We start from the raw sequence: 24,416 nt of genomic DNA, 5'->3' as shown, positions 1-24,416 counted from the left end.
AATTGGTGTACTCAACAGAAAAGACTATGACCAGCTAAAAAAGCAACTGGACCCAGGATTGCCATTTAAGTACATATTTCAGAAAAAAAAAATTATTGATGTAAGAAGGATTTAAAAAAAAAAAAAAAAAAAAACAAACAAAAAAAAAGAAACCACCCCAACCTCTAGTATGTGTATTTCCTGTTCTAGTTTTATCCAAATTTCAGAAAGCAAGCTTTGTCCAAATACTGCTTCCACACAGTCACAGAACAGTTGAGGCTGGAAGGTACCTCTGGAGGTCTCCTGGTCCCACCTGATTGCTCAAAGCGGGGTGACCCTGAGCAGGTTGCTCAGGGTCATATCAGAATGTCTTCAAAGACAGAGATTCTACAGTCCCTTTGGGCAACCTGTGCCAGTGTTCAATATCCTTACAATAAGAAGTTTTTCTTACACCCAAATGGAGTGCACTAGTGATTTTAGTTTGTGGATTCTGCCTTCGCTCTGGCCGCTGGGCACCACTGAGGAATCTGTCTTCTTTACACCCACCCATCAAGTATTTATATATATTCACACTGGTGAGATCTGCCCAAACCTTCTCGTTTCCACGCTGAACCACCCCAAGTGTCTCTCAGCCCTTGCTTCTATGATGGGTGCTCCAAGACCTTCACCAGCTTTGTGGCCCTTCAGTGTGCCTGCTCCAGTATCTCTCCATAGAGCTCCCTTGTACCAGGGAGCCCAGCACTGGACACAGAACTCCTGTGTGTGTCTCACCAAGGTTCAGCAGAGGGCAAGGCTCACCTCCCCTGACTTGCTGGCAATGCTTTGCCAGCTCACGTTCAACATGCTGTTTACCATGCTTGTTCCTCCAAAGCTGCTTTCCAGCTGGTGGGCCCCCAGCCTGCACTGGTGTCTGGGATTATTCCTGCCCAGGTGCAGGACATGGCACTGCCCTGCACAGAACTTTGGGAGGTTTATGTCAGCCCATTTCTCCAGCCTGTCAAGGTCCCTCTGAGTAGCAGCACAACCCTCTAGTGCATTAATCACTCCTTCTAGTTTTGTATCATGTCCAAAACTGCCGAGGGTGCACTCTGTCCCTCAGCTAGGTCATTAATGAAGATATTAAACAGAACAGTACAGGCCACAGTGAGGGATGACAGCTGGAGAACACCACTAGTGACAGACCTCCAGCTGGACTTTGTGCCACTGACCACAGCCCTTTAAGCCCAACAGTTCAGCCAGATTTCAATCCACTTCACTGTCAACTTTGATAGCCCAGACTTCCTCAGTTCATCATAGCAAACAGTGCCAAAAGTCTTGCTAAAGTCAAGCTAAACAGCAGACACTGCTACTGTTTAATCAGTGTTAAATATATCTTAATATATCTTAAGCCTCTAGCATTTTTGCCCTTCCATAAATAATTGGACCTTCTTTCTGCTACATAATAATAAATCTTGTTATTTCTCCTACTAGTATTGTGAACTCTAGCCATTACATTATAACTAAATTACTATAAAACGTACATCAAAAATATTTTACTACCATATTTTTAGGTCTGTAACTTTCACTTCACATAATTCAATGTATTGATATTTCAAAATAAATTTTCAAATAACCAGCACATAATCAAAGGCAGAAGCAAACAAAGGAGGGTGTACTGTGAACAGATGGCACCTAAAAGATGAAGGACAGCAAGAATCACGATGCAGTGCGAGGTAAAGGGGAAGCTCAGGGATAAACCTCCTGTTACATTATTTGCATGTAAAACTCCACTGAAACAAAATTTCAAGTTACTTTTTGCAGGTGGCAGTACACACATGAACAGCTAGCTGTAGACAAAACAACAGGGTCTTAGAAGAAGTTTAATGAGTCAAGAAATCATGAGTCTCAGAAGGTTTCAGGAGTTAAGGAAGACAACATGAATGTCAGCTCCTGCTGATTCATAGAGGCTTAGACCAATGGAGCAGGGTGATGAAGCATCAAGTGATAACCTAGACTCAGGCTTTCTAGAGAAGAAAAACAATCACTTAGAAGTGAGAAAAAGAAAAAAAAAAAATCCAAGATAGACTAAATCTAAGCATTGTTGCCCTACAGAAGTCCTGTGAAGGCATGGCAGAAGCCTGGGAAGACAGATAGTGAAGAAGCTAAAATCTGTTCACAAGAAAGGCAAGACTAGAGCTATTTGCAGTAAAGGGCAGGAGTCATCAGATGACGTGTAACGTGACCTGGGAACAAACTACAGTGTTCAGAAAGTGAGTAAAGGTATTACGGAGCACATAAAGAGATTTTTTAAAGTTTTATTTTAGGTACATAATTGTTATTTCAGAAAAATAATGTCTGTGATCAAACTGCTCTCTAAAGAATTCTGTATTTGGCTGCAATAAAGGCTGATGGCCGGGCTGAATACCCTCCTTTTAGTCTAAGTAAAAAAGGAACATTAGGTCTTTTACACCACAGCTGCTAAAAAAAAAAAAAAACAAACAACAAAGCACTGTCCAAAGTGCTTGCACATCAAAACCAGTTAGACTGTAATGTGTGTGAAGAACTAATAATTGTATAAATAACAATTACAAAATTAAAGGACTTGGGGAAAACTGCTACAGTTACATATGCCTCTGAGTTTTAAGCAGGGAAAAAACTGTAAAGATCTCAGGAGATTTGAGTGCCATTTTTAGGGTGTTATTTTTTTGAGTTTTAGGGGCTTGGCATTTTTTTAGTACAGTACTTGCTAGGAAGGCAGTCTTGAAAACATCAGCAAAATAGCTGCTTGTTGTGTTTCTACTCTGCTCAAGCAAAGAGAGCTCTGTTTACATTCTTTGTAAATAAACAGGACTCCACCTACACACACACAAAAGTCTTGCAATCCTCAAATCACATAATCCGTTTCTCTTCCTGACAGAAGCAACTTGGCAAAGCCTGAAGTATTAGCTAGCTCTTGGGCTCTTACAGTAGAAATAATATATGCCAGGTTTTCTGAATACAGATGTCAGATAGTCAAATATTGGCTAATACATGTTGTGGGTCTGTGTTTTTTTGCCTGCTCATGTACCTTGCAAAGGAACTGAGCAAACTTGATGCTTGCAGATCAAATTAAGGACTGGCCTTCCTGTACACCTGGTAGACATTACTGCCCTTCTAAACAAGGATATATGACCGAGTTTGCCATTATTTAACTGGCCCAAGAAATACTTTTTGATTGCTACTATCAGACCAGAACATACAGAGGCAGGATGTCTCGTCTGAGTCAGTTCCTTACTATTATTATGTGTGCCTGTACTGTGTTGCCTTGAATTGCTTCTGCAACAAGCACAGAGGACAAGCTCAGCAGAGTAAGTAGCATTGTTTGCTTCTGGTCATGGATGAGTTTTGCCTTCATTGGATCTATGAACTTAGCATCTCCAGAAAGTGTTCAAAAGCACAGAAAGTTCAAAGCACAGAGTATATATTCAACACACTGTCAGAAGATACCTCACATTTTCTATCCAGAAATACAGGTCTGTAAGCTGAACAGGTCTTGTGTCATAGACAAAACTTCACAATATAAAATTTCCATGAGACTGAGAAGTGTGTTCCTGAAAAGGAAGTGTGTGTTTTGTATCCTCAGCTGATCTCTATCTTTTGGATGCCGATGTCAGACTGCCAAAAATCCAAAGAGACCTAGATCTGGTTGCTTAGGCCCCTGGAGTACCAGTGTTAGGCTATATGATTAAAGGCTAATCATAACAGAAACAGATCCAGCAAGGATCAGCAGAAAAACAATAGACAGAGTAACCCTAACAATCTAATCAGTGAAAGGGGAGCACATGAATCAGCTACTCCCAAGACCACCAACTAGACCCTATTTCCCCCAGTGTGAAACCCACCAAGGTGAGCCAAGGAGGAAACTCACCAGAAACACTTTGAAAAGTGTTACATAATAAAATATATTATTTTATTATAATAAAATAAACAAAGGTTACTGCTGTAAGGTTACAGGACTTATTATGGCATGCTGGGAGGAAGAATATCTTGGGATAGTGAGAATATGGCAGATCTAATGTTAAGGGGAAGGCACTAGAAGCAAACAAAGACAGAGATAAAAGTAGATAAGGAAGAAATAAGTATGGGAAAACAGCAGGAGAAAAGGATAAGTGGGGCAGGACCAATACTGTTGGATGGCTGGTCAGTGCAGTTGTCTGAGTGGGCCCTGCCTTTGATCATGAACGTATACCCTGTATTGTCATTAAACCCTATTTCTGTCTTCTTAGTGGATGCACTTTCTATTCTAAGTGTGTATGTGTGGTCTCAAGCCAACATCAAACTAGACTGACCAGCAGGTAAGAGGTCTAAGTACCATCAACTGGAGTGAGAATGCAAACCTTGGGGGCTCATGGGTCTAAATGCCAACCTCGGGGGCACATCAGTGGCTCAAGGCTTCAGCAACTACATAGACCATATAAAAATAGCTATTAGGGGAATCCATACAGCATGTGTGTGAGTTTCTCTAAAAATGCAACTAGTGGACTTCCATCCTGAGACGCTGGAAAGAAGGAACAGGACTGGGCTGTCCGTGCAGTTCTTGCTTGAGTGCTTTGTGTGTTTATATGGGTGCCAATAAAAGCACTGGTTTGAGTCTCTTGATTTCTGTGGCCAGCTGTGTATGTATTTTCTGTGTGTGAGCGTGTGTGCATGCACACACACCTACTGGGAATTAACAGGGAGCTCATCACTGGCAGACCCTGGGGACACAGAACTGCAGAGAGCAGCAGTCTTGCTCTCACCTATTTAGCTGTGACAAGAAAAAGGACCCCTGGGACCCAAAGCCCTCCACATTTGGCTACCTCTAACAACTCACATGGCTAAAAGGACACAAACCTTTAACAAGTTTTTAAGCAAAGTTATCAGTAACACTTTGAAGGTGGAGTGATAAATCTGTCCAAGGTTCAAGTTTGAGGTAGTCTGTATCTGCCTAAGCTGTCCTGGCATCTGCTGGAACACGCTACATGCAGTGTTGCAAAGGCATTTTGTAAACCCGTGAGTATTTCAATGATAGTAAAAAGATGTATTAGCATTCTCAGGCACCATTCTCTTCGATTGGATGTCCTCTGGCTCTTTTAATAGCCCTTGAAATTCCTCTGTACTAAACACATTTGAAAGGACTCTTGACTGGATATTTCCTATGTGCTTTCTTTCCAAGCCAAGATTCAACTGTTCACCATTAGAAGAGTAACACAAAAAAAGCAAAAATATAGATGAAACCAAGTAGATGTAAAAAAAATTTCAGGAACATATTTGGTAAGTTTGCCTTAGAGAAGGCTATCAACAGATTTTCCTGAGGAGCAACTTCAAATACTAGCAACTTCAGGATCACTGTGGTTGATCATCTTTTTTGTAGGGAAGGCCCAGTCCAAAGCTGTGTGACAGCCTTCTTGGAAGCAGACACCTCTCATAGCTAAAACACCAACCAGCAGTGGAAATTCCTGACTCTTATCACATACGTAACAGGAGATGTCAGAAAGGCTTTACGCTGTCATACTGGGGATGACAAAGCACCACTCTGAGGAAACCAGAACACGTGGTCTCCTATGGGTAAAGTAATCCTTTTATAGAAGGATTCATGAGGAGCAGAGCTAATTCCCAATGTCTTCCTTTCCAGTTCACGGCATGGCATAAACAGACGTGGGTATGTCCATGGTATGTGGGCATGGCAGAGAACTAAAAGCTTCTGTGGACAGTGGCCACAGCAGCTGAAGATGACAGATGAGAATCTGCAGGTCCTGATGCTGAATACAGAATAACAAAACAGATGTCCACTGAAAAACCCACAGGAATTTCAGACCCCCTTTCCACCTTCACAAAAAAAAAACCCAAAAAAACCACAACACTGCTGGATATTCTAATACATTGGTTACAAAGAAAATAAAACTGACTCTTTTTAGCAATACTAATGACAAAATCAGTTCCCTCGGTTTCTGCTAGAACTACTGCTAATATTTAAGCTTCAACAAGACAGAACAAATGCATAGCTTAAGAAGAGTTTCTGAACTAATATGGTCTTCTTTGCTCCCCAAGAAGATATGCACTACTCTATCTCCATACACAGCAGTAAACAGCAATAGAAGTAAGGAGAAGCTCTTGTCTTCTTAGGAAGGCTTTGACCATCCCAGTAGGTTTGGGGCATAGGAACTTGCTTCATTAAAACAAAGCAATGAATTCTTCAAGTGTTTCAGTTTACTCCAATGACATTTTTCCAAATAAGAAGCAGCTTCAAAAAACTGTCATTCTTTTCACAGAATTATGCTGCTCCAGGTTTTGAAAAAAGTCTTCAAGATTAACAGCAAAACATTACGACACAGATGTTTCACAACCTTTCAAGAGAAGAAAATACAATCTTTCAGTAAATGAGAGTAATGCATATTTACAAGCACCTGTTGCTTTAACAAACAACAAGATAAAGTTAGAATTAGGACACATTTATCAATACAAGAGAGGCTATTTAAAGTGCCTTCTCAACACCCCATTAAATACAATGGCCAGAATTTCATTCAAACATCTACATGGGATGTGGTTCCAGTCTTGAACATTGTGCAGTCATAGAGGAAAACCAATTAAGCAGTCTGACTGACCTAAAGCTATACTCAGACAAGGAAAGAACGGGCACTCCTTCATTTGCAGCATATATAAGAGGAAGAGCCTGGAGCTGCGTATCTTTGTTTCATAATTGGACCTTTCAAGAATAAAAAGAGAGGAAAAGAGAGAAGCAAAAGAAAGGGAAACATCAATTCACTACCTATCTAGTCACAGCCAGCAGAGTAAGTTTGGTAGGTGCCCCAGATGAGTTGACTTTCAAGGTAACAGTGACTGGATTTTATCCCAGAGTTTACCCAAGCCTAAGGGTGAGTCTTCAAGTAAAGACTGAAGCACCTGGGGCAGACACTGGCTCAGGAGCATAAAGTTCCTCAAGACAGAATGAAAGACCTGACCACAACATCCTTTGGACAGAAAAGACATTTTTCATCCAAATGGAAAAACTAATGGATATCTTCCAAACTGCATGGCAGGATTCACAACAACTCACAAGCTGAGAGATGCCACGATTTCTTGACAATACTCTTGTAATATAAAACATATGCAAAGAATTTGAATTCTTAAATCAGCATATATTTGCTTCACCTATTGGTTTGCATCTCTTGGTAACTACATCAATCGTAGATCAATGAAAATATGTATCAAATCACAGCAAATTTACAGAATTATATGAACAGCTCCATATTTCATTACTTATTTGTAATAATATAAAATATATGAGGTGAAGATGCAGAAAGCTACGAATTAATCAATCCTGCAACACAGCACAACAACAACAGAAATGCAGTCATCTGGCATAGGTACACACTGCTTTAACAGGTAACATTCCATTACCACCTGTCTGGGGGCCTGGAGTGGATATTTATTTTAGTGAAGTCACGATTAGGCTACTGATTAGGCAAAAAATTTCAAGTCATAAAGCAGGTTGAAATTTTAATACAAAAGACTTTGCTTAAAATGACCCACTACTTTTTCATTGACAAATTACCATGAGGTAGAATTAGAATACACATTTACTGCAGAAAGTATATTGCTCAAGTCATAGTTTCCAAACTCTACGTACTTTTTTTTTTTTTTAACCATTAACTGTGTTTGACTGCTTGAACCGGTTTCCAGTTAACAGTTCTCATATAGGAAAACATCACACAATCCCCCAGCATCTAGTCTCTCCCTTTCCCAAAAATCTCTCTTTTTAGTTCCAACAAGTGACAAATCCTGAGACTTGTGTTTTCGGTAGTTGTATGAGAAACCTGCCTGTAAAAAGTATCTTACAAATAACTCATGATGAAAAGCTCTTAAGGATAAAATAATTAAAAAAAAAATCAGTTCACAGAAGATCATCTAGAAGAGTAGGGATAGATTTCACTTGTGGTTAAATATCAAAGTGCATTATTTTCTTACGTATAGCAGAAAATTCAGACACAGAAATAAACAAAGTCTAACTGAAAAATAAAATAAAATACATTTCAAATTCTAAATCTTTTCAAAGCCTGTTGATGAACTGACACAAGCATTATTAGCTCTAAAAAGAGTGCTGTGTCCCCTAAAAATATTACCTCGAGTGAAAAAGCTGCTCCACAAGTGGCTTCTTCTTAGGCTATTTTGATTTATTTTTTTCTAAATAGCAAAAAACAAGACACATTGCAGCATTCCTTGTCTCTACAGCAACTTCATACTTCACTAAAACAATGACCCCATGAAACCCGTAAAATCAAAAATACACAAAGCAAAGGATTTATTTTGGTCAAATTTTAATAATCTAAAATTAAGAATGTAGTCTAAGATATACAGACACACTGTCACAGAACAGAGTCTTATGCTGTAATGAAATGTGTCCCTGGACAAATAATTTAGAGCCCACATTAAGATGGGATGAATTTCTTCCTACTTTGATACACAACTAATTAGCTTGCCATTTTGAATAAAGGTGGAAATATACACTGCTCATTGTTATATTTATTTAAATAGAACTCAAAAAGTAAACAAATTTGCCCTTCTTTTTACACTTTAAAAAAATAAAGCAGGAAGACAGCTAAAGATGGTATTTTAAAAATGTGTTTAAAAGTTAGTGGAACTCATTAAATACTTGCATCATTTTGATAATGATTTTCTGATAATGATTAGAAAAATAACAATCTTACAATGCCCTATTATCTAATAATTATTACAAAACATATATCTGGCACACATCAATGTCAGCTCATGCTGAATGTTGTAAGCTGATGGTCCTTTTACTTTTAAACGTGTGTTTTACTTCTGTACTTCATTCCAAGTGACATTTCTCTGCCTTAGGAAAAGTAGTGCATCCACAATTAAATTAAATTTGAAAACAAAAACACACACACAAAAAAACATATGCTCCTAAACCTGAAGAAATCCTCCATCACCCTAAACTGAAGGAATCTTTCAGTACCATAACTTGTTTCACAGTGCCTCTTATTTTAGATTTCTTCCTCCTTTGCTTTATCCCTGACTGCATTCTTGGCAAGACATAACAAAGAAACCATGTAAAAGGATTCAGAAATACATTAATTTGTTCTGCAAAGATAAATTACAAAAAGAGCAAGGTATACACAGCCCAAGGCTAAAAACAAACAAACAAACAAAAAACAAAAACTAGAACAGAAACAGGAGCAAACAAAAAAACCCCAGCACAGCAGTTGTCCTTAAACCCTCCCTGCACCACACCACCCCAAATACTTGTATACATTGAATAACACAAATTTTGATGTACTACTGTCATTTGAAAGTATCTTCCCTTTTGTTTATAAAACTCCTCAAAATTTAATTACACATATAAGTTACTTGCTTTAAGACTGCTCATGAGTGGCTGTTAATTTTTTTTTAAAAAGCCAAAATTCATTCTAAAAAACATGCACATGCAGCCTTTGCAGAAAGACAGCAAAAGAGTAGGTCAAATATTTCATACTTATCAATCTTGCCAACAACCTTCACCAGTAAATATCCTGTGGTCAAACTACATTGCTAAGATGACATATTTAGAATCCAAAATCAGAGCTAAAAAAAATACCAAGTTCTTTGTCCTAAAGTATGTAAAAGAAAAATACTACATACATTAGGTTTGCAGTCTAACGAGCAGAATGCAATCCACCAACTTTTCTCAAAAAAGAAACAGAAACCTGCGAGGAGTTCCGCAAAGCCCTTACAAAGGAAAAAAAGAAAACCTACACAGACCATCAGATTGACTGTACTATACTATATGGGAAGAATGCATAACTCATACAAGAGAAATGAAAGTATTTCTGCTTTCTTGGCGGGTTCTTGAAAGACCACCCTCCTCCATCTGGCTGCTGCTACTTGCTTTCTAATGACATTTGCAAGGCTGGAACAAGTAACCTCATGCAGCCTCCACTGAAACATAAAGAACATGAGGGTACACAGTGGTTAAATTACTACTTACTAGATAATGAAACCCTTGTAAGCATGCTGTAGGAAAACATTTCCACTTAAAATATACTGCTGGCTTAAATCTCAGACATCCAAACAAATCAATTCAGTGTAACAAGTGACAGTAGGTTACCTGATCCACTGTAACCGTCCATGTGCACACAAGCCCATTCCTAGTTACCCCGGTGACCTTATCAACAAGGAATGAGGACTTTGTCACAGGCTGCTACTACATAAAAGGGTAGCATTAACTACTCAGAAATCAGGACTTATTGATGCTGTTTGTGTCTGCTCAATGAAATATCCTACAATACACTAAAACACAGAAATCTTATTCCCCTCCATCTACAATTACGGTTTTTCTAGGGGGGAGGTACGGGGAAAAAGGAGAAAGAATCTCCCTATGAAAAATATCACAGGTTTGTATAAATTTACCTTTCAATGTGTTTGTAACACCTCAGAGGATCCTGAACAAAAGATCTCATATCTCACTTTCTTGCTAACGTCTCCTAAAAGCCTCTTAAAAACCCAACAACCAACTATCCTAAGAGAACGCTGCAGGATTTCTAATGTGTTGAGCTTCCACAACAGCCAAACCACCCATTATATTCCAGATTTCTTCTCACAATTTTTTCCTCTAGGATAGGACAACACGTTGAACTTGATAAGTGAGAAGGAAAACCTACAAACACTAAACTGTCTTGTAAAAACAAAGACCAACCCAAGACAGAGGAAAGTAATGGGCTTCTCCCTCATTCCTTCTCTATTCCCATTCCATCAGTTTTTGTAAATGCACAATGCACCTCCCTTTCCACTATGCAAGCACTGTCTAACAGCCTCTGCCTGTGTGGAAATCAGGAAACAAGACACAGATTCTTTCAGATCTTCCACCTGGCATTTCCACATGGAGAACTCAAGCTTCTCAAGAAGCTCGACCACTAGGACTAAGGGTAAAAATTGATTTAAAAATAAGCAAGTATGAATTCCCTTTCTGTGTTTGTCAAAACCATGCATATTTCAATGCCTGTATGGTATGTACACACACTGCAATTTTTACTATACAGCAGACTGAGGTCACTTTAGCAGTTCAGAAACTCAATACTACACTTTTATTTCTGAAAAATATCTTACACAGTAATTTTGAAAGGCCCTTGATAGGAACTGGCAGCTAATAGGATAGACAGCACTGTTTCATAACAGCTTGCAAAAAAAATTTTAGTCTATTTTTAGATGGGTGAAAAGAATGTGGTTATTTACAAAAAAAAAAAATAAATCTCGACTAATACACGAAGTTGTTTTCATATGTAACTGACCACATAAACTGTGCAGCTGATTTGTCAAATCAGTCTCCAGGTGAACAGTACCACAGATTTAAATCCTAAAAAGAAATCTAAATGCATATAAAACATTCACATTTTAACCTTTATTGAAAGATAACCCAATATGCTGTTATAAAATCTTTTTAATAAATGGCATTTCAGTAGATCTCAGACAAATGCATCTTTTCTATTTCTGTGTTTTGATTCTTTATAGGGACCTATTCATATAGGATGACCATTAGTTCAACTAGGAGCACGTTTTGCTCAAAAACAGAGTGATCAGTTTCAGACTGCTGTATGACATTCATCTTTATAAAATAAATATCCATTTTATATACCAAATTCCCTCACAGTAATACCAACAAAAACGTTTCCAAAAATCAAGTTAACACCTGTTTCCTGTACTATTTTCACACCATCATTCCCCTCTGTTATCACCACCATTTTCTTAGTCTTGGATTTTAAAATTTTAGGCACCAGGGTGGGATAGAGATAAACGAGTAAACATTAACGTTTTCTTTCACAAGTCTTAATTTTGAATAAATAAATAAATAAAATGTCTCTCAAAGCCTTTCTTATATTTCTCCATTTTGGAAAGGTGACTTAACAACCCATTACCCCCCACCATTTTCTGTATCCCTCATTGCTGATATTTGGTTACACTACAGCTGCTGAAAAGCAATGCAGGTTGCTTGTACATACTGAACACAAATATACTTATAAATCGAATAATCAGCCCATTTTTTGTTTTTAAAACTATGCATGCCACACAGCACTCGTGCATTTTGAAAGATGTCTTTTAGCATATTTTCTTAAGATGGGTTTCAGTGTATTATCATGTCTTTCTATGCTAAGCCATTCATAAATGTACTTTAGGTAATAATTTCAGCTAAATATACAACGAGCATTTGAAATGAATTTTGAAATTTTTTTTTGCCAACATCCAATATTAAAATGGCAAAATAGACCATTCAGAGAGTCCAATAATTTTGGCTGATTACTGAAAATAATTTTGGGGAGAACTATATTATGTTGCCCTGGATTTAAGACATTTTGAAAATAAAAAAAAACTCTCCTGAAATTCAGTTGGAAGAAAATCAGAAATGAGCAGGGCTGAATCATTTTAAATTTAAAAAAACAATAATCACCAAGAGGTTATTTCACATCAGAAAACTTAATGTGCATTTGGTCCTTGAAATATTTCTTTAAAATGAAACAGCTACTTGAATTTGTAATAATCTGACTGACAGATAAAATAATTGCTTTAAAAACACTTCTGAGTCATTTTGTCCTTACCTGCAGGCATGAACCATTACTGCATGCAGCGACTGCTCCATTTCCTAGCACAGACTTGAACAAGGATCACATCTATCTTACAGAATGTGACTAATTGGAGGATTTGCGATTCCTGAGCTACTTTGCAAAGGACACTCCCTTTTCACATAACAGTACATGAAACGCTTCACCAAGTTATATTTCCTACGCATCTAAATTGCAAGGAACCCTCCGCAACCGTGGAACGGTTTCCTGCAACACAACAAAAACGCGAGGTCTTCAACACCGAATTTAGACATCGAGATGCTGCTTGCACGACAGCCAGAGCGAGCGAGGTCTGCAACACCAGCACACACAAACCAGCAGCCTGCTGTGGTATGATCTGCATGCTGCAGCCCAGGAGCCTTCATTAAAGGCAAAAAAAAAAAAAAAAAAAATCTCTGCAAAAACGCACAAAGCTTAACAAAAAAAACAAAAAACAAAAAAACAAAACAAAAAAAAAAAAAAAAGAGAGAGAGATTGAATGGATACGGTACAATAAACAGCATGCAATACGTAAACAATGCCAGCAAACTTGACAAGAAAAAAAGCCCTGCGCCGCTGCTTGGCAATGCTACACCATGACCCGCTCATGCAAGAGATGCAGCTGTACCTTTCTGAAGAGGACGACTTCTCAGAGTTAACTGACATCAGCAGCTCAATCTTCTGCTTGATTTCTGGAAAAATCAGAAAATATTCACAACCGAGACCGCCTGCCCTCGCTTTCCAAACTCCTCTTAACCAGAGGCTTCTATCTCCCTGAGCCCTTTTGTTCGGAAGGAGGCCGCAGAGCCGCCGTGCCTGTGCGAGGGGAGGCGAGGGCCGGCCCAGCCGCGCTCTGAGGGGACGAGGCGGGAGGCAGCGGGGCCGCCCCGGGCCGCGCACATGACTGGGCACGGCGGCGGGCGGAACCATTCCGCGGGCGGGGCGGGGGGGGCGGCTCCCCTCAGCCGGAGCCGGCACGGTTACCGGGCGGGTCTCACCGCCACCGCTGCCAGGGGGTGCGCGGAGGTGAGTTTCTGAGAGGTAAAAATCGGAACAAAGGATTTATGGCACGGTTGGTCTTCCCGATTAGTTATCTAAACTGCATCGGACACCCTCGGAAACCTTCGGATCAAACGCCCTGAAAAATATGGCTCTGAATCATTTTTGTCACAAAGAATTAAGTATTAAATCAGTACTTTCTTACACGGGCTACCAATCAGGCATGGAAAGCGCTGTGCATACCTGGGTTTTATTTTTAACGTCCTGCCTCTACTTTTCTCCAAATCTACATCGAAAAGTAACGTTTCATTTTCCTTAATTTTGTTCCTCTTAATGACCACTCCAGCACCAGTAACGACTCAGCGGAAACACCCTCCAGCCCCAGGCGGGCCGACACCTCCGTGGTGCGGTACCGGGAGCCGCCGCCAGCACACCCTGAACCGCTCTGCCTGAGGTGGGGGTGGGAGACAGCCCTGGGCCGCTGCCACTTGTCGCACAAGATCCTGTCCGACCACAACAGGGAGACTGCCAAAAAAACCGCATCCATCAGGAGCTTGGGGGTCAAGAGGTTTCTGACAAAAAAAAAAAAAAAAAAAAAAAACACGAAGAAAACCGTGAGCATCATTTTATGATCCTATCCTCCCTGGAGACCGTAGTGCCACCTATGGAAATACCACTAAGACCTGTGCAACATTAAGGCTGTCCGCTTGTTTACCACTAATGCACACTTCCAACTATTCAGGATTAACCATTGTACCATGTGAGAGCTTCAACTTGACATTTTTCTTTCTTTACACACACTTCAGATATAAAGCCTCAGAATCTGTGAAAACGGGATAAAAGAGAGAAACTGGATTCTTTTTTTTTTCTTCACCTAAGTTAAAAAATCGTTACTTGAATGAGTTTAACATCCGTGTGCTCTGGTGGACCGGTCGCACGTTACCAGTGACTGTCACCTAGCTATGAAGAACAAGTATGCCACTTGTTCTTCCCAAAGAATCCAGAAAGAATCTCAGTTCTCACACCCAAAGTAGCTGCTTCTCAGGGCTTTCAAGACATGTCTTTGAGACGCTCATATGTCCACAAATGGCTCCACTATGTGACTTCAAGGACCATACAAAACTTCCTTTATCACTGTACATCCCAAGCAGCTGATGATCCTCAGATCATAGCTACCAGGAGACTTCTCTGCCCACCCAACCTCACCTTTGAACACAGGCAAAAGTTCACCTGCCACAGCAATGTCCAGGCTTGCAGATGGGAAACCTCCCAGGTTCTGGGCAGCTCCAGAGCTGTAGTGTGCTGGAGAATAAGCTTACTGATCAAGTCTCTTGGATCTCATGACCAAAAGTCCATAGCAGTTCTTGTCTAGGCCATGTGCATCTTTCCCTTTGTGCCTCAGCTCTCCAGTTATCAAGAAGGGATGACAGCCTCAACCAAAATAATCCCTGGGGTACTTTTTTTTTTTTCCACTTAAAAAACAACCCAACAACCTAAGATAAAACACAGGTGAGCATCCCAGTGCACAAAATTATAAGTCAAGACTGCAGTCAGTGCAGTCTTGAAAAAGGCTCCTGAGACTTAGAAAAATAGTTTTTTAAGTCCAACCTGGAACCAAACAGTGGCTAAGAACTGAAAATATTGAATATCTACCTGATGACTGAAAGACCCACTCATGTTACAGTAAATAAATTCTGATGTGATTACAAGCTATGCTGTACTGAAATAAAGACTCTATGAACGGCTTTCAACACTCTTAATTTTCAACTATACAATCACACTGTTATTTTTAAACAGACCCTTTGGGGCAACATATCACATTGGTGCTGATCATACAAATTATGAAATTTACTGAATATATTGTTATGGATTTTAAAGATTTCAAACAAGAGGAGGAAGGCTAACCCTGTAATATTAGGGCTATCACAACACAGTCTTTTCCAGCACATCTATGTTTAAACTGTATGAAGGCATCACAAAAGATCAAACAGTCCAAAAAAACAGCAGCACAGTGTGATGAAAAACAACACCTACTGCAGCACTCAACCAGGTTTTCAGAACACTGCAAAAACCTTTCTTGGAAAGGGACTCCCTTTAAGAAAATTCAGAAAAAAAAAATTGGCAAGTCTCTGAGTACAGACTACTTTATATTACACTAGTTAAAAGAAAGTATGTACCTTTTTTCCTTAAGGATCGGTACACTTCCAATTCCTCATGGATTCTCTCCACACCCTGACCCAATATGGTTCAACAAGAACAGGATACTTCATTACAGGTTGTGATAACACATTTCTGATGTCAGTAATAAAAGTTATAAACTACACCACAGAAATTGTTGTTGGATGGAAGCGACTAAAGGCTTGGGCAGCTTTGTGGAGAAAGCTTATCCTTTAGTAGTCTGGTTTTTTTCTCCTGGTACATGGAAAAATTTAGAAGGCAGCTCTCAGTCATTTACACTCACTTTTGGATTATATAAACAGATATTAACAATGCAGGATTTTATGGCAAAACAAAATCCACAGAGCTTGGAATACAGTGATCAGCTGATCCATTCCATATGCACTCCTTCACACAGGCTTCTCAGTGGATGCCTAGAAATTATTACACTTTCCTTTATTGCTAACAGCACGCTACAAGATGTTAAAAATAAAATCAAAGATAGAAGTTACTCCACTGCAAACAAAGTCCCTGGATGCTCTAAGAGATGCACAAAAACATTCTTCTGTGGTGGTATGCCAGCACATAATTTAGTTTCACTTTTGGAAACAAAATGGCAACAAAGATTTTTTTAATATAGCAATAGGAAGAACTGAAATAAAACGGGATTTCACAGAAAAAATATTATAGCATCATTAATGAGTGTTCCACTTCATCTGTTGATAAAACTACCATTAAGGTTTTGGAGGTTTTCTTTCTCCCCCTCTCTCCTGTCAATTTTGAATACTTTCTTATCTGGGATTTACCTGCTATCTAACACTTTTGCAAGTGGACCCACCCCACTAATTATTAAAAGCAAATCTGTACTCCACACATCCATACTGCACCCCTAGGGCCAGGCTGATACCAGCATTATCACTCCTCATAGAAAACTGATCATGGAAGTAACATCAGCAAAATAAGATGGATGAGTTTTAGACCGAGTGCCTCTTAGGCCACAAAATAAAAGCAGCTGCAGAAACAGCAATATTATCACTTGTTTGTTTTGCTTATTTATAAATTCCATATCCAGAATTCTGGGCTCATCCACAGAAATTATTAGAACACAGAAATGGCATCTCAAGTCCAAATAAAAAAGAAAAACCTCCAAATGGTGGTACCTGCCACCTGCTCAACCAGCCTTCTAAGGCCAGAAGAATGCAAATTACAGTAATTTTTGTTAAAATCCAAATTTAAAAAAAAAAAATTACAACCAAGAAACTCCTCCTAAAGGCCTCTGTACTTATGTCCCTCCAACCTGACACAGAAAACTATCACTTCAACTTTTAGTTGATCTCAAGTGCTGTGGCAAGGAGGTAAATGCTGGGCTCTCAGAGCCAACACCTGCTCTGAGCCAACACGGATTCAGAGAACACATTCAGTGACTTTTGAGTTAGTTGGGTAACTGCATTGGTCACACAGACGTACAGTGAACCTCTGCTGTGCAAGCAAGCATTTATGTTCCCATTAAAGATTTTTGGACTGCCCAAACAAGCTACAAAATAAGAATTAATTCAAATATAGGCAACAGTGCCATTGTACCAACTCCTCAGTCATTCCATGCACTTTATCAGCCCACTTCGAGTAATTTTACATTGTGTACAGATCAAGTGGCAGACAACTGGCTCTCATCCAAGACCTGAGTGAAGCAGATACACTAAGTCCCTAAAGCCATACTATTCAAGCTGTGATTGAATGAAAACAAAAAAACAAGCCTGAATGGCTCTGCACTGCCCAAAATGGCCTCATAATCATCACATTTTGTTTTTAAAAAAACAAAACAAAGCAGAGACTAACTATTTATCTGTGCTCAGACTTTTTTCAGCCCAGTTGTTTGTCTCTGAGACGTCCTGGTGTGAGTTGTGGGTTAGATCAAAGAAAAAGGCATCAGATGAAGCTAAAAAGGGGAAGGGATCTCCATTTAGGGAGATACTTGCCCTGCTAAAATAGACCAAAAGCTTGGGAAAATGCAGAGGAGAGCCCTACAAACAGATGCTGGCTGTTGCTAAACTGAAAATCTATGTGTAGGAGAGCATCATTGCAAATGCTCCAAGAAACCTGGTTTCCACAACAAATCTAGAACAAACTACTTCAGAAGGGATAAGGAAAGAAACTCTTCAGACAACACAAAGAGGAGAAGCTATTTTATGTCAGTTACATGAAAGAAAAAAAAACTGATACGGAAACTGGGAACCTTTGAGGAATACGTACATAATCTGGAAAAAAAAGAACAGGTGAGCAAGTCTAGCTTGGAGTTTCACTTGTTTTTACCTGTTAAAAAAAGTTGTCCACACCAAAGGAGAAAAAACAAAAACACCTAACTGCTGCTTAAGCACAGATGGAAAAGTGCAGACAAGGTATAAAACTCTGCACAAAGTGTTCCCTATGACATAAGGGTAGATATCAGTCACCACTATTTTGAAGTCAAATGACAGAAGTCATTATTTCACTCTAAAACTTAATTTTGTCTATTGCAAGGAGAGTATTTTGGTGGTTTACATCATGATCATCAGCCAAGATTAAAATTTTTAACTGACAGTGCATGTATTAAATTCATCCAGGACTGGGAATCACGTTGCAGAATTTGCCAACACAGCTTATTTTTTCCTTTTGGGATTGAGGGAAGAGACAAAGTAGCATCTAAACATTCTGTCTTCAACTTGTTCAGCCGTAAACCCCTGCCATAAAAAAAGCCCATGCACCCGTTTAAAAATCAACATTATTCTACACAAATGCAAGAAAAATATACTTAGGTTTCAACTGATAAGCAGGCTTATCCAAATATTTTGTTCATCTAGCCTGATCATACATGAGCAGCTTCAGTACTTTTCTTCTATTTTCTGTGCAGCATGTATATGCTAGGACAAAAGCTCAACATGCTATTAGCCTTTCTTCTATGGTATCTTTAAGCATCTCATTCCCCACCAATATCCAACCTAGTTCAGTCCCTATTGTCTTTTCCTTCTTTATGTTGCATCAATGTTTCAGCTGCTTAGATTGTACATTTTGCCTGTTAAAACCCTCATCCTGCTTGAGCTGACTGTATTTTCAGTGTTATTGTTAAAATACACAATCCTGCTTCCCAAGTGTACAGTCCCTTCCAACCCAACACATTCTATGTTTCTAAATCCTAAAGACAGACCCAAAAATATTATGCAAAGCAAATTAACCAAACTCTCCAAGTCAAAGTAAATTTTCAGCCCTGAAACTGTGAAATACCTTAGGAACTTCAGTATTACCAACTTGATACTACATGGACACATCTATTTTGAGCTGTGGATGGTTGCTATACATGTAACATATAAAAGAGGGCAATAAATTAAAATTGTCCTCATGAGGCACCAGGTATCACAGGAAATTAGGAAGATTTACACTCAAGTTCAGAGGTCCCCTCCTTGATCTCTTTTAGATAATGGAGTGGTTAAAAAAGAAATAGTTCTACAAAGTGAACCACTAGAATCATAAGCTCTGGCACTGGGGATTTCAAAATGACACAAACACAAAGCAAGCCTGAATTTGATCAATACATGAATATTAAACAGGCTAGTATGGGAGCACAGAAAGTATAATTACTCTAAAATAAATCATTCTTCCAGATGTTACTAAGCTTCTGAAGTGAGAAAAAAAATAGTAACTTTATGGACTTCTTCAGGTGTCTGGAAAAAAAAATATTTAGATAAATCAAGAGGAAAATCTGATTTAAAGAAGTGCTTCATTTTCCATTGCATAAAGAAGAAGATAGATTTATCAGTATTTACAGGCACGTTGAGTGGAATTAGTGTTAACAATACCAATTAACAAAATGTTAACAGTACTTTTTTTTGAGAAATTTCAGGTTGCATCTGATCTTCTAGCAATCTCAGGGATACAGAAACACTGATTTTTCACATTTCTGATAAAACCATCTGCTTAGGTAGTTCTAGAGCATATATTCATAGTAATACAACCATTGTCCTTCCAAACGGAGTTTTCTATACCTGAGTCAAGGTTTAAAAATACTTAAAAAAAATATTCTACCTTCCTTCAAAATGGCTGCCACTCCCTCCCTTTAGCACCCTAGAGATAAATCTACCCTAATTCTTAAAGGCAGCCAACTTTTATCCAGATGACACTGCTAGTTGGGTAGCTGTTCTCATTAACACAAATCAAGGCCAAAGCCCATCTGAAAGACAGTATATACCTTTAATGGTAGCCATTGCCTTATTTTTTTAAAGGAAAATGGAAGACCACTCATTGAACGCTTACAAAACAATGGTATTTTATTCCAGAAAAAACAGCAACACTAGTACTAGCATTTTAAAACTTCATTTCAGTGGATGTTCACCATAAGGAAGACACAGAAAAGCACAGAATAAAGAAAGGAATGAAGCATGGCAGGAGGGAAACACATACTGCAGAAAAAGTCAGGGTGTAAATCAGGAGCTTCAGAACATCCACTGTACAGTCAAGTTTGCCTTTTACTTGTCTAAATATTTGATTTCCAAATATATAAATACATAGCCTAAGTCACATAATAGCACTGAAGAATTTTTAATGCAGAAAAATTCTTGAGCTTCTTGTTTGTGTTTATTTTTAATAGATTTTTGAAATTTTTAAAAGAAATTTGTAGATTAATTTGAGGAAGCATTAGGTATTTAAGAAGAAAAGCTCTGAGATATGATACAATTAATCCAAAAAATTACTCCAAAAATGGCATATGATAAACCCAGGAAAACAGAGATACAGTTAAATATAACAATGTGTTAGAATTCCTTTTAAATCACTCCGATAACTTTAGCTATGTCTCACTGACATAATGGGACATTTGATCTTTCGCCAGGCTGTAATATTCATTAATAAAGTGCTTACTGAAACACAAAGATGATATTAAGACAAATTCTTCATTCTTGTAATTCTGCTGTATCAGATACATGCCTAGCATCAAGTTCTTGCTTTTCCCTTCCTCATCCCATCTCATCCCAACAATCAACCCTGCCCAGTGTTTAGTTGAAAACAAAGTAATTAAAAAAAAATTGCATAGCTAACTTGTCAAATTAAATACCAATGTATCACATGTACAAAACCATTATTAACCCCAAGGATGACTGTGCTTGTTATCATTTAGTCATACAATGGTTTGGGTTGGGAGGGTCCTTAAAGATCATTTAATTCCAACATCTCTACCACAAGCAGGGACACCTCCCATTAGACCAGATTGTTCAAAGCTCCATCCAGCCTGGCCTCAAACATTTCCAGGCAGGGGGCAACCACAACTTCACCTGGTAACCTGTTGATAGTATTTCCTATTTATTTATGTCTTTATTATTTATATGTATTAAAAAAATTAAAAAATATTATTTAAATTGTATTAACTTTATTCTTTATATGTATTTAACCTTCATGAGAAACATTTTCTCTGGAGGGGACAGGGAGAGAGTTGAGAACATTTCTTGCAGCTGCTGGGACACAGAAAGCTTATTCCTACAAGTTCATCCATTCTGTGGAGAGAGGGAAAAAACCAAACCAAAACAAAATAAAATAACCAAACACAGAAAAAGCAAACAAACAAAGCATTCACTAAGTATATTAATGTGTATCCTCCTGTCCTTTAAAAACAGCTGCCGGTTGCTTCCTATTCCCAGGCAAAAAAAAATCTTCACATGGGAATAGTTGTACACCAGGTAGCTAGAGGCAGAGTAATTTAAGAAGTTATTACTCTGCTACTTAAAGCACAATAAGTGATTAGCTGTGCTTCCCAAATGTTGTCCACAGGGAGGCAAATGGTTTGCTGAGTGTGCAAGGTCTGCTTTTGTGCCAAAGATGAAAGAAACTCAACCTCTGGCATAATAATGGACTGTTCATTTTTTCACACTCTCACACTACATCACTTCTAGTATCATCACTGTCTTAAGTCACTAGACAGAATGAATAGTTTCTGGTTTCCAGTCTGAAATATTTCTAATTTATTCCTTTTACAATCTAGTATGTAATTATTACTGTGTTAGGATTCTTCTGATAATATCATTTTCCTTCAGGTCAACAATTTGCCTAAATGCCTTACGTACTATTCAATATCTACTATTTTTCCACTTGTTTGTTATGTTTTTCTTCAAAATTCAATACAAAAAGAAATTGTTCTACTGTCACAGAATGACAAATTAAATTCCTGTCTTAACAAAAAATATCTTTTGTACTAATCCAGACTTATTCAAGTGTATGTTACCTTCAAAAGTCTAAATCAATGACTCATAAAATCTTGCACATACTGTGATTCCTGCCTCTCCTAGGAGATGAAGCTACATGCTTTACCCAAAAGAATTAAACTGGGTCATAATTATTAAATACATTCTATAACCTCAAACTCCAGGTTAGAATTTCTCTTTAGCTTTACTTTTTATAATCATTCATTGTTCTAAAAAGTTTTATGTTTTTACTTTTTGTTACAAATTTTATAGTTAGAAATCCACAGTAGAAATATTTTTAAATGGATATACTTTGACACAGGATATTCATAGGATGTTTTTCAGTATGTTCTGTCAAAATTTTTGTATTGTAGTCATCACCACAGTACCTACATAACTGGCTTTTCCAAATATTCTTGGAAAGTTTCCAACATTTCTTATCCAGCAGATTATCAGGCTCCTACACCCCTTGAATTCTCAGCTGTAAAGAGGACTGTTTCAGCACTGTTCCTCTAGAACAACAGACAGGACTTGTCTCAACTTTCCTGGCCTGGTAAGAGGATAAGCAGTTCTCAGAAAAAGCTCCAACAAAAAAAGTACATGTCATCCAGAGCACAAAGCAAGCCAAAAACCTCTCAACTTCAGCAGTGAGTTGTGCCCCAGTGGGACATGGCTTCACATCTTTCCCAAAGTGTTACCCCTTCAAGAAACACTGGGGAGGTTACAGAGTTGTCTCTGGCAAACTTCAGTTAAGATGTTCCTTACTGTTTACAGTCAAAGAGACCACAGGAAAAACAGAGAAAGAAGTGTTTTTACACAAAGGAGTGAAAGTGGCTGTGAAAGATGGCAGGAGGAACACCCCCAGCAACCATTAAAACTGCCAAAACCCAGATTCTGATGTCAGCTCTGCTATGGCACATTCACCAAGTAACATCCAATACTCCTTCTGGTTTTACTTCATGGTTCCTTCATTTGGACACTGTGCAATTCTTGCATAAAAAAGCTTTGGATCGTGGCACCTGCACACAATGTCTTTGCTATCCCTAAGGTGAAGCTGGCAGAAGACACCAATTTCCATTCACCTGAAATGCACACACAGTAACTGTAATCACACCTGCTTCTAGCACATGGATTTCCCTCTTGCTACCATAACCATTGCCAAGAAAAGCAAAAAAAACAATATATTGCACAGGAAGCAAAAACTGTCTAATGCAACAGGCAATGAGTAGCAACAATAAAGCTGTAACAATCATATTTGAAGATAAGGATGACTTTACATTAATATGGCAGATTTTAGGGTTTTTTTAAACAGTATGTTAGCTAAATAGATGTACCTGGTTTTAAATTGCATCTTGATCTAGTTTAAGCTTTCAGAAACAGTATTTTTTGTAAAGCTAGAGTTATGAAAAAATAAATTTGAATATTATTACTGCACATAAAATTGTACTGATGAAAATTTGAAACATGCACACAGTGCCCACAAAAGGAGGAACTTCCTAATTATATTTCAAATGTGTTTCTCATGTACACAGTTTTCAATTTCTAATTGTCTGTGCTCAGGATTTACACAGCAATATGAAAAGACACTGGGGATTTTTTACTGACCTTCTCCCTAGTAAGAGTGGACAGAATAATAACACAGAAAACATGTATTAAAACTGATACAAATGTTAAACACCCTACCACTGTAACTTGGCACTCAACCAAAATCCTCAACTAAAAGGCATTCTTCTATTTGCATGTTCTTTATTGCAAAGAAAAGAAATACCTTTTTTTTTTTTTAATGCCTGTCTTTGTAATATCTGGATGTAATTACAGTATAATACATATACAGACTGAATATCTAATCATTGAATGTATGGGAAAAGAACATATTTTACTCACAAACATGGAAAGAAAAACAAGAGGTGCTTCCAGTTAAGGGAGTGCTATGAAAGCCTTCTAGTCCCAAAGGACTTCCATCAGGACTATTTTTAATTTTACAGATAAAAAATTCAATACACACATGCAACTACATGTCAAAATACCCCCTTGCATAGCTTTTGCTCTGTTCTTTGAAGAAATGGGATGATATTTTTTTTTTTAAAGGCAACATTATACATATGAACCAACAATAAATTACTGGAAAGGAATCTGAAAAATACCTACAAGCTTTTACTGCAGATTTGAGAAAAGGAGTAGCATATGAAATGCTTCTTATAAAAAAAATCTGGCTGCTAGAGTCAAAATATTTCCACAGGAAAGAATAGGAAAGAAGAGAGTTAAACAGAACCATAGTAATGGAAGCGGAGGTCTGTCCAGACATAAGGTCTGATCTTGCAATAGGTAAAACTACTTTTATCTCCTTTTTTTTCCCCTTCTTCATTAATGTCTCACTTAAATTACTTCATAATCAGCTACTGCTGCTGAAAGATTCAGAGCGTGTTTTGTTGGACTGCAAGGCCACCTCTTGAATGTTACGGCTTTCAGGATTTTTTTTTTTTAGCTCTAC

At 38.2% G+C, this 24,416-nt stretch overlaps 1 protein-coding gene across 7 annotated transcripts in view; it reads right to left on the bottom strand.

Moving 5' to 3' along the window:
• SRPK2 (SRSF protein kinase 2) overlaps positions 1–24,416 on the bottom strand; it is a 140,113-nt gene that overhangs the window by 81,097 nt on the left and 34,600 nt on the right. For 2 of the 7 annotated variants that reach the window (XM_071733988.1, XM_071733986.1), the window contains exon 1: positions 13,198–13,465. The exons of 4 other annotated variants lie outside the window; for them this stretch is intronic. In XM_071733988.1, the coding sequence (XP_071590089.1) occupies positions 13,198–13,235 (38 nt within the window). In that variant the 5' untranslated portion in view covers positions 13,236–13,465. Of the gene's footprint in view, positions 1–13,197; positions 13,466–24,416 lie in introns of those variants that run through there. One more of the 7 variants, XM_071733987.1, reaches the window with a different exon arrangement.

Source organism: Heliangelus exortis, chromosome 1, assembly GCF_036169615.1.
Source record: "Heliangelus exortis chromosome 1, bHelExo1.hap1, whole genome shotgun sequence".
In the NCBI taxonomy this organism is placed as follows: Eukaryota; Metazoa; Chordata; class Aves; order Apodiformes; family Trochilidae; genus Heliangelus; species Heliangelus exortis.
Note: the sequence above shows the minus strand (reverse complement) of the source record. Positions and strands in the feature narration are given on the sequence as shown.